The 16,991-nt window shown below is 42.2% G+C and overlaps 1 protein-coding gene across 1 annotated transcript in view; it reads right to left on the bottom strand.

Annotated features, from left to right (window-relative positions):
• Positions 1–176: 176 nt before the first annotated feature.
• Positions 177–16,991, bottom strand: part of PLBD1 (phospholipase B domain containing 1) — an 86,808-nt gene continuing 69,993 nt past the window's right edge. The window contains exons 7-11 of the mRNA XM_004006839.5: positions 13,931–14,131; positions 13,684–13,824; positions 3,782–3,967; positions 3,022–3,128; positions 177–473 (exon numbers count right to left, since the gene is read on the bottom strand). Coding sequence (XP_004006888.1) covers positions 306–473; positions 3,022–3,128; positions 3,782–3,967; positions 13,684–13,824; positions 13,931–14,131 — 803 coding nt within the window. The 3' untranslated portion in view covers positions 177–305. The remainder of the gene's footprint in view (positions 474–3,021; positions 3,129–3,781; positions 3,968–13,683; positions 13,825–13,930; positions 14,132–16,991) is intronic.

The following is a 16,991-nucleotide window of genomic DNA, read 5'->3' as shown; positions in this document are numbered from 1 at the left end:
GCCAGGCATACATGGAGACAGTGGATCTCGGGGTGAGGGAGCAGTTTCTACCGTACTTTCTGGTGTATAAGCTTGTGTGCTGAAATGGTATTGTTTATTTACCATATGTTTCTTATATGGTGCCCCACCCAATTGTAGGCGCTTGTTTTAAAAATGACAAAATCAGCAGCAGAAAATGAAAGTGATAGACTGAATTGAATATATTTCATTAAAACTAATTCTGAATGAAAAAACAGCTAAAATACTGCCTTTGGTATCTTACTTGCAGCCTTCTATTCCCTTATCTCCCTCCATTTTATGTCAAGTTACAAAATAGGTTTCATGGTAATAAAATCAAAGTTGTAGGCCTCTGGCAGGCCCTCATGGAGAGTTTTGTTAAAACGGCTCCAGTGAAAAACAGGGAGGCCACCTTGTACAGTGGGCCCACTGATGGCATAGGCTTTGTACTTGGATGCCAGGTAGATGTCTGCCACCTGCAGAGAGAGAGGAGGGGGATGTTTTAGAAAACCATTGGGAAAAAAACACGACTAAGCCCCTTTAGGTGTGGTCCCTGCTCTTTGTCCAAAGTCACAATATTAGCTCCCCTTAAAATAAAATCCTGCAAGCTTCTACAATATGCTCTTCTGTATCCATTTGGCATCCAAATGTGAATTGACTAGTTGTTCAGTCACTAAGTCATCTGCCAGGTTCCTCTGTCCATAGGATTTCCCAGGGAAGAATACTGGAGTGGGTTGCCATTTCCTTGTTCAGGGGCGGGGTCTTCCAACCCAAGGATTGAACCCATGTCTCCTGCTTGGCAGGTGGATTCTTTACCACTGTGCCACCTTGGAAGCCCTGCACTGACTGGTAGAAGAGTATTAAACTAACAGCCCAAAGTGTGAGATCTGGAGTCAGGTTACTCATATTTAGAATTCAACCTCCAAAATTTATTTTGACTCAGTTTTCTTATTTGTAAAATTATACTAATAACCCTACTTCATAGAAGAGTTGTCATGAGGATTAATGAGAGCAGTACCTAGAATGTATTAATTCCTCAGTAAAAGTTGTTATTAATCAGGGCAGTAACAAGAGTATTAAAGTAGATGGAACTTGATATAAAAAAATAAGGTCCATGGTTCTTAAAAACACTTGAACATTGGATCACAGCAGAACTTAAGGTTAGACAGGAAAGCAGAAAATGTCTTATAACTTCAGATTTTCCTCATTCAAAATGGCTCTAGAGAAGTGATATTTTTTAAATATGTGCTTCAACAGAACCTTTTTTGATGAAAAACTGGCAGGCTTTTGTCTCCTGAAAAAGGTAAAATTTGGCAGATGAAAGCTTGGCTTGGTTTCTCCCCAGTTCAAGTAATTCTCTTTGTGTACTCTGGAATGGACATAACACTTTTTACACACTTTACTGAATGTTTGCAAATACCATTAAAAAGAAATAAATACAAAAGCATTCACTGGGGCTTCATGTGTGCCAGGCTCAGTACATCCACTGTTTTTTGTACATTATACAAAATCTTAGTCATTAAAGACTAAAGCTTGGCTCAAACCATTCTAAACCATCTTCTGTTTAGCCATTAGGCTGATAGAAAAAATAATGTGTTAGGAGGTTGGCATTTTTAATAGTTTTCAGAGCTTCAGATAGAATAGTTAACTCTTAAATCTAACAGATTTCTTCAGAATTTAGGACCATAGATGGAAATGAAAAGACACATGCCCAAGCCCAAAAGTACAAAAAGATGTGGTAGAATGATTCTTTTCTACCCACTAGATAGTTAACGCATAATCTTGGACACTCCAGGTGCAGTCCTGTGCCAATAAGTTGTTAACAATTAGCTCTCTTAGGAAAAAAAAGACCCCAAGTTGTAGTGTTTGCTGATTTCCATGATGTAAATATTCTGCCATTTCAGGCTATCAAACTGGTGTTGACATTTTAAACAACTGGTTCTTACAAGCCTATATGAGTGGGCTTCAACCCCACTGTAAACTTACTTATTACCTATATTGTGAGACACATTACAGCACTTAACAATTGTAGTGAAAACCCTTTAGTGCTTGAGCATCTGGCCCAATACTTATTCCTTCAGCTCAATTCAATTTCTGTTTAAAGTGACATCACTGTGCTCTCAATATGTTCTTTGGACTTTGGGCCAGTCTGGTAAAACTTAAGACAGCAACACTATCACCATCATCATCATCATTATGGTTATGCACATTCACAAATAATATGCTAAGTACTGTTGTAAACATTTTATAGATATTAAATATTCATTCTTCACAACAACCCTAGGAAGCAAGTACTCTTCTTTCCATTTTTCAGATGAGGAAACAGAAGCACTGTGAGATGATGTGATGAAGTGACGGAGCAGGGACTGGAAGTTAGTCCAAGGGACCTACCACTATAACCTCTGAAAAAGCTGATTCCATAATTGAGTTCATGTTTAAGAGGCATTGGGCTTCCCAGGTGGCTCAGCAGTAAAGAAGCCTCCTGCCAATGCAGGAGACACTGGTCAGTCCCGGAGTCAGGAAGATCCCCTTGAGAAGGAAATGTCAACGCATTCCAGTATTGTCTGGGAAATTCCATGGACAGAGGAGCCTGGCAGGCTACAGTCCATGGGGTTGCAGAGTCAGACACCAGAGCACAGGCACAATAAGTTAAGAGACATTATTGTGATTTATGCCACAAAAATTTCTGCAGCTCTGCCTTTGAATAGGCCTAGGCACTGGAAAACCAATAGGGTGGGGCTTCCCTGGTGGCCCAGTGGGAAGGAGTCCACCTACCAGTGTGGGGAATCCCTGGTTCAGGAAGATCCCACTTGCCGTCAAGCACCTAAGCACGTGGGCCACAACAGAGCCTGTGCTCTAGAGCCTGGGAACTGCAACTATTGAAGCCCGTGAATCCACTGCAGTGAGAAGCCCAGGCACTGCAACTAGAGAGTAGCCTCTGCTTACCGTAAGTAGAAAAAAACCCCAAACAACAAAGACCCAGCACAGCCAAAATAAAGCAAACAGAACCCAACAGCACATTACCTTGGTGTCATAGCAACCTCCAGGACTCGGACTGTGTGAGTTTAGGTCCTCACGGCAACAGATGGTGTTGCAGGGATCACCCTTGCTATAAGGATCCTCCTTGTAATCTAGGGAACAGTGATGGGACAGAGTGAGCACTGGCCATTCCGAGATGCATTCTTTCACGGTAAGCTGTGTGGCCCTATTCCAGCCTAGGTGTCCAGATCTGCTCAGCCTGCTCCCACATACGGAAGGCCCCTGTGGCTTGTACAGGGAGGAGGCAACATCGAGCCCCTACTCCAGGCTCAACCTGCGCTCACAACCGCAGTGATGACTGGACAGAAGAGAACAGAGCACAAGTGTGTGTCCAGTTTTTTTTAACAAAACAAATACGAATCTTTGATATTGTTCATCAAAAACAAAGTGTTTACGGGTAATTTTTGCTTTAGTAGCTGCTTTTGTCCTTGGAAGGAAATCTGTGTTTGGGATGGTAGGGTAAAAAAGAAAAAGAAAAAAAAAGTTACCCTGTATGGGTTATTTCTTTTGTGTTTTACATAAGACTTTTTTCAATTAAATCCATAGAATCTTCTTCCCTATCATTTTCATAAAGAAGGACAAAATTCTATTTGTTGAATATATATTATGCATAGTATCAACTGAATACTAAATAATTCAATAACTTCTTAGACTGCCTTCTAGTACAGAGGTGATAAATGGATTCTTTATCCATGGGGAAGAAAAAGAGTTTGGAAGAATGACTCTTGACAAATGTGCTACATACTGTTATATCGCATGATATATTTCATGGATTCCATATCCGTCACTTTTCCTTGATCACGCCGGAAGATTTTAGCTCGGGGAGCCAGATCATAAGAGTAGTCCAAACCCAGCTTCTTGACCAGTATTGGATAGCCACTCCAGTTGTAAACTTTTTCATGAAAAGGAATGTTGTAGGAGGGCCAATATCCTGATTTGGAATGGAAGGGAGAGAAGGGTGGGATTGACAGGGAGGAAGACAGAAGAGAGAGGAAACAAAAGAAGTGTCATGAACGGTACTTTCTTTTGAACATCGGCACAGCTGTGTAATTACGAAGTAACATTACACAGAAAATAATGGCTGTGAACCCTGGTAACCACACAGATCCTTAGAAATTTACAGAACCAGTATAGCCTAGATTATTCCACTAGGGGGAGAAGAGCATCAGAATTCTTTGGTTTTTCACCCCAGATTCCTTTTTTTTTTTTTTAATTTTTACTTTATTTTACTTTACAATACTGTATTGGTTTTGCCATACATTGACATGAATCCACCACGGGTGTACATGAGTTCCCAAACATGAACCCCCCCCTCCCACCTCCCTCGCCATAACATCTCTCTGGGTCATCCCCGTGCACCAGCCCCAAGCATCCTGTATCCTGCATCAAACATAGACTGGCGATTTGTTTCTTACATAATAGTATACATGTTTCAATGCCATTCTCCCAAATCATCCCACCCTCTCCCTCTCCCTCAGAGTCCAAAAGTCTGCTCTACACACCTGTCTCTTTTGCTGTCTCACATACAGGGTCATCATTACCATCTTTCTAAATTCCGTATATATGTGTTAGTATACTGTATTGGTGTTTTTCTTTCTGGCTTACTTCACTCTGTATAATCGGCTCCAGTTTCATCCATCTCATTAGAACTGATTCAAATGTATTCTTTTTAATGGCTGAGTAATACTCCATTGTGTATATGTACCACAGCTTTCTTATCCATTCATCTGCTGATGGACATCTAGGTTGTTTCCATGTCCTGGCTATTATAAACAGTGCTGCGATGAACACTGGGGTACATGTGTCTCTTTCTATTCTGGTTTCCTCAGTGTGTATGCCCAGCAGTGGGATTGCTGGGTCATAAGGCAGTTCTATTTGCAATTTTTTAAGGAATCTCCACACTGTTCTCCATAGTGGCTCTACTAGTTTGCATTCCCACCAACAGTGCAAGAGGGTTCCCTTTTCTCCACACCCTCTCCAGCATTTATTGCTTGCAGACTTTTGGATCGCAGCCATTCTGACTGGCATGAAGTGGTACCTCTTTGTGGTCTTGATTTGCATTTCTCTAATAATGAGTGTTGAGCATCTTTTCATGTGTTTGTTAGCCATCCATATGTCTTCTTTGGAGAAATGTCTATTTAGTTCTTTGGCCCATTTTTCGATTGGGTCATTTATTTTTCTGGAATTGAGCTGCATAAGTTACTTGTATATTTTTGAGATTAGTTGTCAGTTGATTCATTTGCTATTATTTTCTCCCATTCAGAAGGCTGTCTTTTCACCTTGCTTATATTTTCCTTTATTGTGCAGAAGCTTTTAATTTTAATTAGATCCCATTTGTTTATTTTTGCTTTTATTTCTGGGAGGTGGATCATAGAGGATCCTGCTGTGATTTATGTCGGAGAGTGTTTTGCCTATGTTTTCCTCTAGGAGTTGTATAGTTACTGGTCTTACGTTTAGATCTTTAATTCATTTTGAGTTTATTTTTGTGTGTGGTGTTAGAAAGTGATCTAGTTTCATTCTTTTACAAGTGGTTGACCAGTTTTCCCAGCACCACTTGTTAAAGAGATTGTCTTTACTCCATTGTATATTCTTGCCTCCTTTGTCAAAGATAAGGTGTCCATATATGTGTGGATTTATCTTTGGGCTTTCTATTTTGTTCCATTCATCTATATTTCTGTCTTTGTGCCAGTACCATACTGTCTTCATGACTGTGGCTTTGTAGTAGAGCCTGAAGTCAGGCAAGTTGATTCCTCCAGTTCCATTCTTCTTTCTCAAGATTGCTTTAGCTATTCGAGGTTTTTGTATTTCCATACAAATCTTGAAGTTATTTGTTCTAGTTCTGTGAAAAATACCGCTGGTAGCTTGATAGGGATTGTATTGAATCTGTAGATTGATTTGGGTAGTATACTCATTTTCACTATATTGATTCTTCCAATCCATTCTTAAGGCAATCTATTAAGCAGAAGAAAACCTGACTTCTAGGCTCAGAGTTGAATAATTAGGCCTTTGTCAGTTAACCTCATTTCTGCCCCCCCCCCCTTTTTTTTTTAGTAGGAAGAGGGAAAGGAAAATTTATACTGTGAAGGGATTAGAGATGATCTTAAGATTCCAGTAGACTTTTAACTCCTCTGACCCTAAACATTCATAAGGCTCAGCTTCATTTGAAGCTTCACAGTGTGCCAGCCCTTCATCACTAGGCATCAAACGTGACACAACTTTAATAAAATCGCCATTTCAGGAACATCTCAGATTATGGTAGCCTGGGGTATTGCAGCAGGACTGTCAGCCAATATAGGACCACCTTCACCATTCAGGGTTTAGCTTCCACTCACATCTTCTCTTGGCCCTTGTCTGTCTTCCTTTCTCCTTACTATTTTGTAGGATCCACTGCTCGGGGTGAAGTTATTAGGACAAAACAAATGATAAAACATTCAACCTCACTGATTCTGGGGCATGGAGCCAGCATCAAGGTGAAGGAAGACAAAGACAACATTGAAAGTACAGGCTAAAAATCACATTTATTATTGCAGTATATCTAGGTAATTGAGACTTGGAGGTTAGACTGCCTGGTATGTGACCTTACAGAAGTTACTTAACCTCTCTGTGGCTCACGTCTTCATCTGTAAAATGTGAACAATGATGTCTTACCTCACAAGGATCGCTGCTGTGAGCATTAAGTGAGTTCAAATGGATGGCAGAGCTTACAACAGGGTCTGGTACTTTGTAAGCACTAGATGAACATTAACTATTACAGTTCTCTACGTGAATAGCTCAAATGAATAATAAAAATCATTGCTCTTTAAATTTTCATAAAGCTTTATGATTAAAAAAGCATTTAAAAGAGTATCTTGTATTGGGTTGGCGAAAAAGTTTCTTCAGGTTTTTCCATCACAGTGTATAGAAAAACCTGAACGAACTTTTTGGCCAACCCAATATAGTATCAAAACCACCTACTGATGTATAAATATGACCATTCTTCCTTCTAAAGGAAGAAACAGAGGTTCAGAGAGGTTGAATGCCTTCCTTCTGACTAAAAGCACCCAGGACTTCTATTGATATATCACTGCGGCTTCTAAATACTAGGTTTGTGGGGCTTTTTAAAAAATGGCTGTACAACATCACTTATTTAGGAAAATCATATGTTTCTTCCTCAGCTTTTCTCCCCTTTCAGTAAGATGGTAACAATACTGCTGCTGCTGCTGCTAAGTCGCTTCAGTTGTGTCCGACTCTGTGCGACCCCATAGACGGCAGCCCACCAGGCTCCCCCGTCCCTGGGATTCTCCAGGCAAGAACACCGGAATGGGTTGCCATTTCCTTCTCCAATGCATGAAAGTGAAAAGTCAAAGTGAAGTTTCTCAGTCGTGTCTGACTCTTTGCGACCCCACGGACTGCAGCCTACCAGGCTCCTCCGTCCATGGGATTTTCCAGGCAAGAGTACTGGAGTGGGTTGCCATTGCCTTCTCCGGTAACAATAATATTTATCTGGAAATATGTTGTGTGTGTGCTCAGTTGCACAGTCATGTCCAACTCTTTGTGACCTCATGGGCTGTAGCCTGCCAGGCTCCTCTCTCCATGGGATCTCCAGGCAAGGATACTGGAATGGGTTGCCATTCCCTTCTCCAGGGGATCTTCCTGACCCAGGGATTGAACCCAACTCTCCTGTGCTCCAGCATTGGCAGGCAGATCCTTTACCACTGTGCCACCTGGGAAGCCCTTGGAAATACATTATGAAGGTCAAACAAAAGAAAATAAATAAAAGATACATCAAGTATATGGTAGACACTCTGAATTTAACTCTGTATTTTCTGCCTCTGGTGGAAAAATAAAACATAAGCCCCCCCCCCCACCCCCCAAACTACAGACAGGTCATCATCAATTTATTTAGTACCAGGGTAGATTTCTTCATGGGATCTAAAAATGGGATTGCAAAGAACCCAGATCCCAGCATATCATCAGCAGCAGTCCAAAGAAGAAAAGGCCTGGGGTAACTGGTCCCCTTTAACAAGCATCTCCCTCTTGAGGTTGGCTATTACTATCAGGCTCTTTGGAGCTGGATGGACCAGTCTTCAGAGTCAGATAGCTGCGTCCTCAGTTTTGAATTGTCGTGCTAACCAAGTAACCACCTAGTGATCTGACTTCTCAGGTGGATTTCCCAAGAAGGAGTGGAGGTAGGCCCACTGCTTGGTAGCACCTGATCTTCTTGGCAACTGAAGTTTCCACCTTAGTCAACTCTGTTTTATGCACGTGGTGGGCATTTCACTGGCTGGAGCCACTGTGGAGTGAGGCATCTCCCCCTGGGTGTCATTACAAGATGAATGTGAGGACCTGGGAAATGAAGGACCAGCCCTGATCCCCAGGATCCACACGTTATCTTGGTTCTGTACCTACTCATCTCTCAGTGGACCTATTTCAACAGTTTCCTAATTCACCTCCTGTCTTCTATCTGTCCTTCAGTGTGTTCTCCCTTTTCAAAGACTCCAGTTTTCTGAAGCAAGGTCCCCAACCTCCAGAATCTAATCCCTGATGATCTGAGGTGCAGCTGATGTAATAATAACAGAAATAAAATGCACAATGAATATAATGCATTTGAATCATCCCCAAACCCAAATCATTCCCACCCCCCACCCCAGGCTGTAGAAGAAATCATCTATGAAACCAGTCCCTGGTGCCAAAAAGGCTGGGGACTGATGCTCTAAAGGATAAAGGCTAAACTGCTCAGCAGGATCTAAGGGCTGTAGTTTTCCCATCACAACCTTATCTTCCACATCACAGCCTCATATCCAGCCATCCTGGGCTAATACATTCTCCTTCATGCCATGGTCTTGTGTCTCTATCTGTTTGATTTGTCCCCTTGTCAAACTGCTGAGCTCCTTTCTTGCATGTCTCTTCATTGTTTCTGGAGTTGTTTGTCCACTGATCTCCAGTAGCATATTTGGCAGCTACTGACCTGGGACGTTCAACTTTCAGTGTCCTATCTTTTGCCTTTTCATACTGTTCATGGGGTTCTCAAGGCAAGAATGGTGAAGTGCTTTCCCATTCCCTTTCCCTTCTCCAGTGGACCACATTTTGTCAGAACTCTCCACCATGACCCGTCTGACTTGGGTGGCCCTACACAGCATGGCTCATAGTTTCATTGAGTTAGACAAGGCTAACTTGTGGTCAGTTTGATTAGTTTTCTGTGCTTTCTGTGGTTTTCATTCTCTCTGCCCTCTGATAAGGATAAGGATAAGAGGCTTATGGAAGCTTCCTGATGGGAGAGACTGACTGAGGGGGAAACTGTCTTCTTCTGATGAGTGGGGCCATGCTCAGTAAATCTTTAATCCAATTTTCTGTTGATGGGCAGGGCTGTGTTCCCTCCCTGTTGTTTGACCTGAGGCCAAACTATGGTGGAGGTAATGAAGATAATGGCAACCTCCTTCAAAAGGTCCCAGGCATACACTGTCACACTCAGTGCTCCCAACCATGCAGCAGGCCACCACCAACCCACACTTCTCCTGGAGACTCCTGGACACTCATGGGCAAGTCTGGGTCAGTCTCCTATGGGGTCACTGCTCCTTTCTCCTGGGTCCTGGTGTGCACAAGGTTTTGTTTGTGCCCTACAAGAGTCTATTTCCCCAGTCCTGTGTAAGTTCTGGTGGCTCTATGGTGAGTTTAATGGAAACCTCCTCCAAGAGGGCTTATGCCATACCCAGGTCTGCAGCACCCAGAGCCCCTGCCCCTGCTGCCCTTGGTCAGCAGGCCACTGCTGACCCATGCCTCCAGAGGAGACAAACACTCAAAGGCAGGTCTAGTTCAGTCTCTGTGGGGTCTCTGGTGTGCACAATGTTTCATTTGAACCCTCCAATCAATGGAGAAGTAACTCCAGAAAGAGTGAAGAGACAGACCAAAGCAAAAACAACACCCAGTTGTGGATGTGACTGGTGATGGTAGTAGAGTCTGATGCTGTAAAGAACAATATTGCGTAGGAACCTGGAATGTTAGGTCCATGAATCAAGGTAAATTGGAAGTGGTCAAACAGAAGATGGAAAGAGTGAACATTGACATCCTAGGGATCAGTGAACTAAAATGGATTGGAATGGGTGAATTTAATCAGATGACCACTATATCTACTACTGTGGGCAAGAATCCCTTAGAAGAAACGGAGTGGCCCTCATAGTCAACAAAAGAGTCTAAAATGCAGTACTTGAATGCAATCTCAAAAATGACAGAATGGTCTCTGTTCGTTTCCAAGGAAAACCATTCAAAATCATAGTAATCCAAATCTATGCCTCAACCAGTAATGCTGAAGAAGCTGAAGCTGAATGGTTCTATGGAGAGCTACAAGACCTTCTAGAACTAACACACAAAAAAAGATGTCCTTTTCATCATAGGGGACTGGAATGCAAAAGTAGGAAGTCAAGAGATACCTGGAGTAACAGGCAAACTTGGCCTTGGAGTAAAAATGAAGCAGCACAAAGGCTAACTGAGTTTTGCCAAGAGAACGCACTGTTCATAGCAAACACCTTCTTCCAACAACACAAGAGAAGACTTCATCTTCTTTGCAGCCAAAGATGGAAAAGCTCTATACAGTCAGCAAAAACAAGACTGAGAGCTGAGTGTAGCTCAGATCATGGACTCCTTATTGCAAATTCAGACTGAAATTGAAGAAAGTGGGGAATACCACTAGACCATTTGGGTATGACCTAAATCAAATCCATTATGATTATACAGTGGAAGTGATAAACAGATTCAAGGGATTAGATCTGATAGACAGAGTGCCTGAAGAACTATGGCCAGAGGTTTGTGACAGTGTAGAGGAGGCAGTGATCAAGACCATACCCAAGAAAAAGAAATGGAAAAAAGCAAAATAGTTGTCTGAGGAGGCCTTACAAATAGCTGAGAAAAGAGAAGCCAAAGACAAGAGAGAAAAGGAAAGATATACCTATTTGAATGCAGAGTTCCAGAGAATAGCAAGGAGAGATAAGAAACCCTTCCTCAGTGATCAGTGCAAAGAAATAGAGGAAAACAACAGAATGGGAAAGACTAGAGATCTCTTCAAGAAAATTAGAGACATCAAGGTAACATTTCATGCAAAGATGGGCTCAATAAAGGACAGAAATGGTATGGACCTAACAGAAGCAGAAGACATTAAGAAGAAGTGGCAAGAATACACAGAAGAACTATACAAAAAAGATCTTCATGACCCAGATCACACTTACCTAGAGCCAGACATCCTGGAATGTGAAGTCAAGTAAGCCTTAGGAAGCATCATTAAGAACAAAGCTAGTGGAGGTGATGGAATTCCAGTTGAGCTATTTCAAATCTTGAAAGATGATGCTGTGAAAGTGCTGCACTCAATATGCCAGCAAATTTGGAAAACTCAGCAGTGGCCACAGGACTGGAAAAGGTCAGTTTTCATTCCAATCCCAAAGAAACGCAATGCCAAAGAATGTTCAAACTACTGCATAATTGCACTCATCTCACACACTAGCAAGTAATACTCAAAATTCTCCAACCAGGCTTCAACAGTATGTGAACCCAGAACTTCCAGATGTTCAAGCTGGTTTTAGAAAAGGCAAAGGAACCAGAGATCAAATTACCAACATTTGTTGGATCATTGAAAAAGCAAAAGAATTCCAGAAAAACATCTACTTCAGCTTTATTGACTACAAAGCCTTTGACTATGTGGATCACAACAAACTGTGGAAAATTCTTAAAGAGATGGGAATACCAGACTTCCTTACCTGCCTCCTGAGAAATCTGTATGCAGGTCAAGAAGCAACAGTTAGAACTGGACATGGAACAACAGACTGGTTCTAAATAGGGAAAGGAGTACGTCAAGGCTGTATATTGTCACCCTGCTTATTTAAATTATGTGCATCATGTGAAATGTCAGGCTGGATGCAGCACAAACTGGAATCAGGATTTCAGAGAGAAATATCAGTGACCTCAGATATGCAGATGACACCACCTTTATGGCAGAAAGTGAAGAACTAAAGATCCTCTTGATGTAAGTAAGAGGAGAGTGAAAAAGTTGGCTTAGAACTCAACATTCAGAAAACTAAGATCATGGCATCTGGTCCCATCACTTCAATGGCAAACAGATGGTGAAACAATAGAAACAGTGAGAGACTTTATTTTGGGGCTCCAAAATCACTGCAGATAGTGACTGCAGCTTTGAAATTAAAAGATGCTTACTGCTTGGAAGAAATGCTATGACCAACCTAGATAGCATATTCAAAAGCAGAGACATTACTTTGCAACAAAAGTCCATCTAGTCAAAGCTTTGGTTTTTCCAGTAGTCATGTATGAATGTGAGAGTTGGACCATAAGAAAGCTGAGTGCTGAAGAATTAATGCTTTTGAACTGTGGTGTTGGAGAAGACTCTTGAGAGTCCCCTGGACTGCAAGGAAATCAAATCAGTCAATCCTAAAGGAAATCAGTCCTAAATATTCATTGGAAGGACTAATGCTGAAGCTCCAATACTTTGGTCACCTGATGCGAAGAACTGACTCACTGGAAAAGACCCTGATGCTGGGAAAAGACCCTGATGCTGGGAAAGATTGAAAGCTAGAGGAGAAGGGGATGACAGAGGATGAGATGGTTGGATGGCATCACCAACTCGATGGACATGAGTTTGCGTAAGCTCCAAGAGTTGATGATGGATAGAGAAGCCTGGTGTGCTGCAGTCCATGGGGTTACAAAAAGTTGGACACGACTGAGCGACTGAACTGAACTTTCTAGCCTGTGAACTTCCACCCAGACATCATCTTTTCTTTCATTTATTCAACAAATATTCAGTGAGGACTTCCTGTGTGTGCTGAGTGGTATGTTCAATGCAAGATGCTAGGACTTGCTGTGGACCGGTAATATGCTTAAGAATCAATAGAAATTATCTCAATTCATTTTCATAAAACCCAGTAAAATCGCAAAGGTGGGCTTCCCAGGTGGCGCTAGTGGTAAAGAACCCACCCACCTGCCAATGCAGGAGACCTAAGAGTCTCTGGTTCAATCCCTGGGTCAGGAAGATCCCCTGGAAGAGGGCATGACAACACACTCCAGTATACTTAGCTGGAGAATCCTATGGACAGAGGAGCCTGGCAGACTACAGCCCCTAGGGTCACAAAGAACTGGACATGACTGAAGTGAAGTGGCTTTGCACACATGCACACACATGTAAGAGTACCCTGTCATGGGACTTCCCTGGTGGTTCAGTGGTTAAGACTCCACACACCGAGGGGTGCAGTTTCAATTCATCCCTGGTCAGGGAACTGAGATCCCTTATGCCGCATGGTGCAGCCAAAAGAAGTATTAATTGAGCTGCTACTCTGTACCAGGAAAAATCATCACTGTGACTTAACCCGTGCGTGCAACAGAGGTCATAAATAAATAGTACAAAACACTTAAAAAAAAATAAATAGTACAAAAAAAGAGTACATTGTCATGTAAGAGTTTGAGGTGTAGGTTTTACATGTGATGAAACTTGTCATTCTTTCCCTGTGTGACAAGCAACAGCATTCCCACCCCTGCATCCCCACCATACACACCCCCCCATCATACGTTCACACACCACACATTATCCATCATATATGTGTGTGCGCGCACGCGCACACACACACACACACACACACACACACACTCATCAGACTTCTAGCATGAAGAAAGTACCTCTCCGCAGAATAGCAGTTTGTTCGGAATATTCTACATATGTAGGAATTTGCTCCACGATGTACAGAGTGCCTTCGTCAAGGCTGTGGTTCAGATTTACCTTCTTCAGATCCAGGACCATGTACTGATTGTTATATGTGCCTGAAGCAGAGAAGACATGAAGACAGGGCATGGGTATTGCTGGCTGGTTAACTCAAAATCTAAAAAAAACGTACATGCCTAAATGTTATTCTAAAGGGCCACTTACCAGAGTTGTATTTTGAAAAGACCTCTGCCCACTGCTTGCCATTATTAGCCATCATATTGGCCACCCGGACTCTTTGCCAGGCCAGGAGAGACTGGGGTACCACGTGCTGCAGTAGGGTTTTGTTATACACGCTGTTTGTGGTCTGCAGCAATACCAAACCACTGCTAAGAAGGTAAAAGTCATCCAGAGACTCCAAAAACCCTACAGGAAACATGAATATATGAATCAGCATACATATATGCAAAATACAAACCATCATTGTTGATGTAGGGCATTGTATATACGATGCATTTTGCAGATATTAGTTATTATTTCTTTTGGGGGTTTTTAAAAATTTATAAGTGGAGGATAATTCCTTTACAGTGTTGTTGGTTTCTGCCATACATCAGCATGAATAAGCCACTGGTATATACACAATGCAGAGTTCCAAAGAATAGCAAGGAGAGATAAGAAAGCCTTCCTCAGTGGTCAATGCAAAGAAATAGAGGAAAACAACAGAATGGGAAAGACGAGAGATCTCTTCAAGAAAGTTAGAGATACCAAGGGAATATTTCATGCAAAGATGGGCTCAATAAAGGACAGAAATGGTATGCACCTAACAGAAGCAGAAGATATTAAGAAGAGGTGGCAAGAATACACAGAAGAACTGTACAAAACAGATCTTCACGACCCAGATAATCACGATGGTGTGATCACTCATCTAGAGCCAGACATCCTGGAATATGAAGTCAAGTGGGCCTTAGAAAGCATCACTAAGAACAAAGCTAGTGGAGGTGATGGAATTCCAGTTGAGCTATTTCAAACCCTGAAAGATGATGCTATGAAAGTGCTGCACTCAATGTCAGCAAATTTGGAAAACTCAGCAGTTGTCACAGGACTGAAAAAGATCAGTTTTCATTCCAATCCCAAAGAAAGGCAATGCAAAAGAATGCTCAAACTATAGCACAACTGCACTCATCTCACATGCTAGTAAGTAATGCTCAAAATTCTTCAAGTCAGGCTTCAGCAATATGTGAACTGTGAATTTCCAGATGTTCAAGCTGGTTTTAGAAAAGGCAGAGGAACCAGAGATCAAATTGCCAACATCCGCTGGATCATGGAAGAAGCAAGAGAGTTCCAGAAAAACATCTATTTCTGCTTTATTGACTATGCCAAAGCCTTTGACTGTGTGGATCACAATAAACTGTGGAAAATTCTGAAAGAGATGGGAATTCCAGACCACCTGACCTTCCTCTTGAGAAACCTATATGCAGGTCAGGAAGCAACAGTTAGAACTGGACATGGAGCAACAGCCTGGTTCCAAATAGGAAAAGGAGTACGTCAACGCTGCATATTATCACCCTACTTATTTAACTTATATGTAGAGTATATCATGAGAAATGCTGGGCTGGAAGAAGCACAAGCTGGAATCAAGATTGCCGGGAGAAATATCAATAACCTCAGATATACAGATAACACCACCCTTATGGCAGAAAGTGAAGAGGAACTAAAAAGCCTCTTGATGAAAGTGAAAGAGGAGAGCGAAAACATTGGCTTAAAGCTCCACATTCAGAAAATGAAGATCATGGCATCTGGTCCCATCACTTCATGGTAAATAGATGGTGAAACAGTGGAAACAGTGTCAGACTTTATTTTTGGAGGCTCCAAAATCACTGCAGATGGTGATTGCAGCCATGAAATTAAAAGACGCTTACTCCTTGGAAGGAAAGTTATGACCAACCTAGATAGCATATTCAAAAGCAGAGACATTACTTTGCCAACAAAGGTCTGTCTAGTCAAGGCTATGGTTTTTCCAGTAGTCAAGTATGGATGTGAGAGTTGGACTGTGAAGAAAGCTGAGCGCTGAAGAATTGATGCTTTTGAGCTGTGGTGTTGGAAAAGACTCTTGAGAGTCCCTTGGACTGCAAGGAGATCCAACCAATCTATTCTGGAGATTAGTCCTGGGTGTTCTTTGGAAGGAATGATGCTAAAACTGAAACTCCAGTACTTTGGCCACTTCATGCGAAGAGTTGACTCATTGGAAAAGACCCTGATGCTGGGAGGGATTGGGGGCAGGAGGAGAAGGGGACGACAGAGGATGAGATGGCTGGATGGCATCACCGCCTCTATGGACATGAGTTTGAGTGAACTCCGGGAGTTGGTGATGGACAGGGAGGCCTGGCGTGCTGCGATTCATGGGGTCGCAGAGTCGGACACGAATGAGCGACTGAACTAAACTGATACACACATCCCCTCCTTACTGAACTTCCCTCCCACCTTCCACATCCCACCCCTCTAGGTTGTTACAAAGCACCAGGTTGAGCTCCCTGCTTCACAATGCAAATTCCCACCGGCTATCTATTTTACATATAATATGTATATATTTCAGTGCTACTCTCTCAGTTCATCCCACTGTCTCCTTCCCTCGCTGGGTCCACAAGTCTGTTCTCTGTCTGCGACTCTATTCCTGCCCTGCAAATAGGCTCATCCCTACCGTATGTCTTGATTCCATATGTGTGTGTTAATATGCAATATTTGTGTTTCTCTGGCTTGCTTCACTGTTTATAACGAACTCTAGGGTGCCAGTTGCCATTGTCCTCCCCCAGCTTTTGTTCACCTCGGCAGCAGATCCCGGTGAACCTCCATCCCTGGGCTCTCCATTGAAAAATTTTGATTTTATGATTTGATGAAAATACATTAAATCAGGAACCAGACCTAAGGATGCATGATATTAATGACTATATACAAGCAAATTTTAATGACTATTCATTTACCACTTGGGCTGGAGTCATTTTGCAGTGTTTTATCTGAACAACCATACTGGCAGTCTTGAGCAAGCTTTCTGATAGGAAATCTCCACAGGATGGAAAGCTGTATTTCTGGCCTGATACTCTTGCTAATTCACTCTTTATTGTAGCAGCCTCGATGGACACAAGAGGGCAGGCGTTCTTTAATATGTATAAGTAAGTGACTAATACTAACATGAAAGGAATAGTATTTCATTCAAGAGCAAGACTGTTTAAAGAAGACCAACAACAACAACAACAAAAGTAGGCCATCCAGAGTTCTGGAACAAAGAAGA

The sequence above is a fragment of the Ovis aries genome, chromosome 3, assembly GCF_016772045.2.
Source record: "Ovis aries strain OAR_USU_Benz2616 breed Rambouillet chromosome 3, ARS-UI_Ramb_v3.0, whole genome shotgun sequence".
Taxonomy (NCBI): Eukaryota; Metazoa; Chordata; class Mammalia; order Artiodactyla; family Bovidae; genus Ovis; species Ovis aries.
The sequence above is the reverse complement of the archived record's forward strand: the minus strand, read 5'-3'. Positions and strand labels throughout refer to the sequence as shown.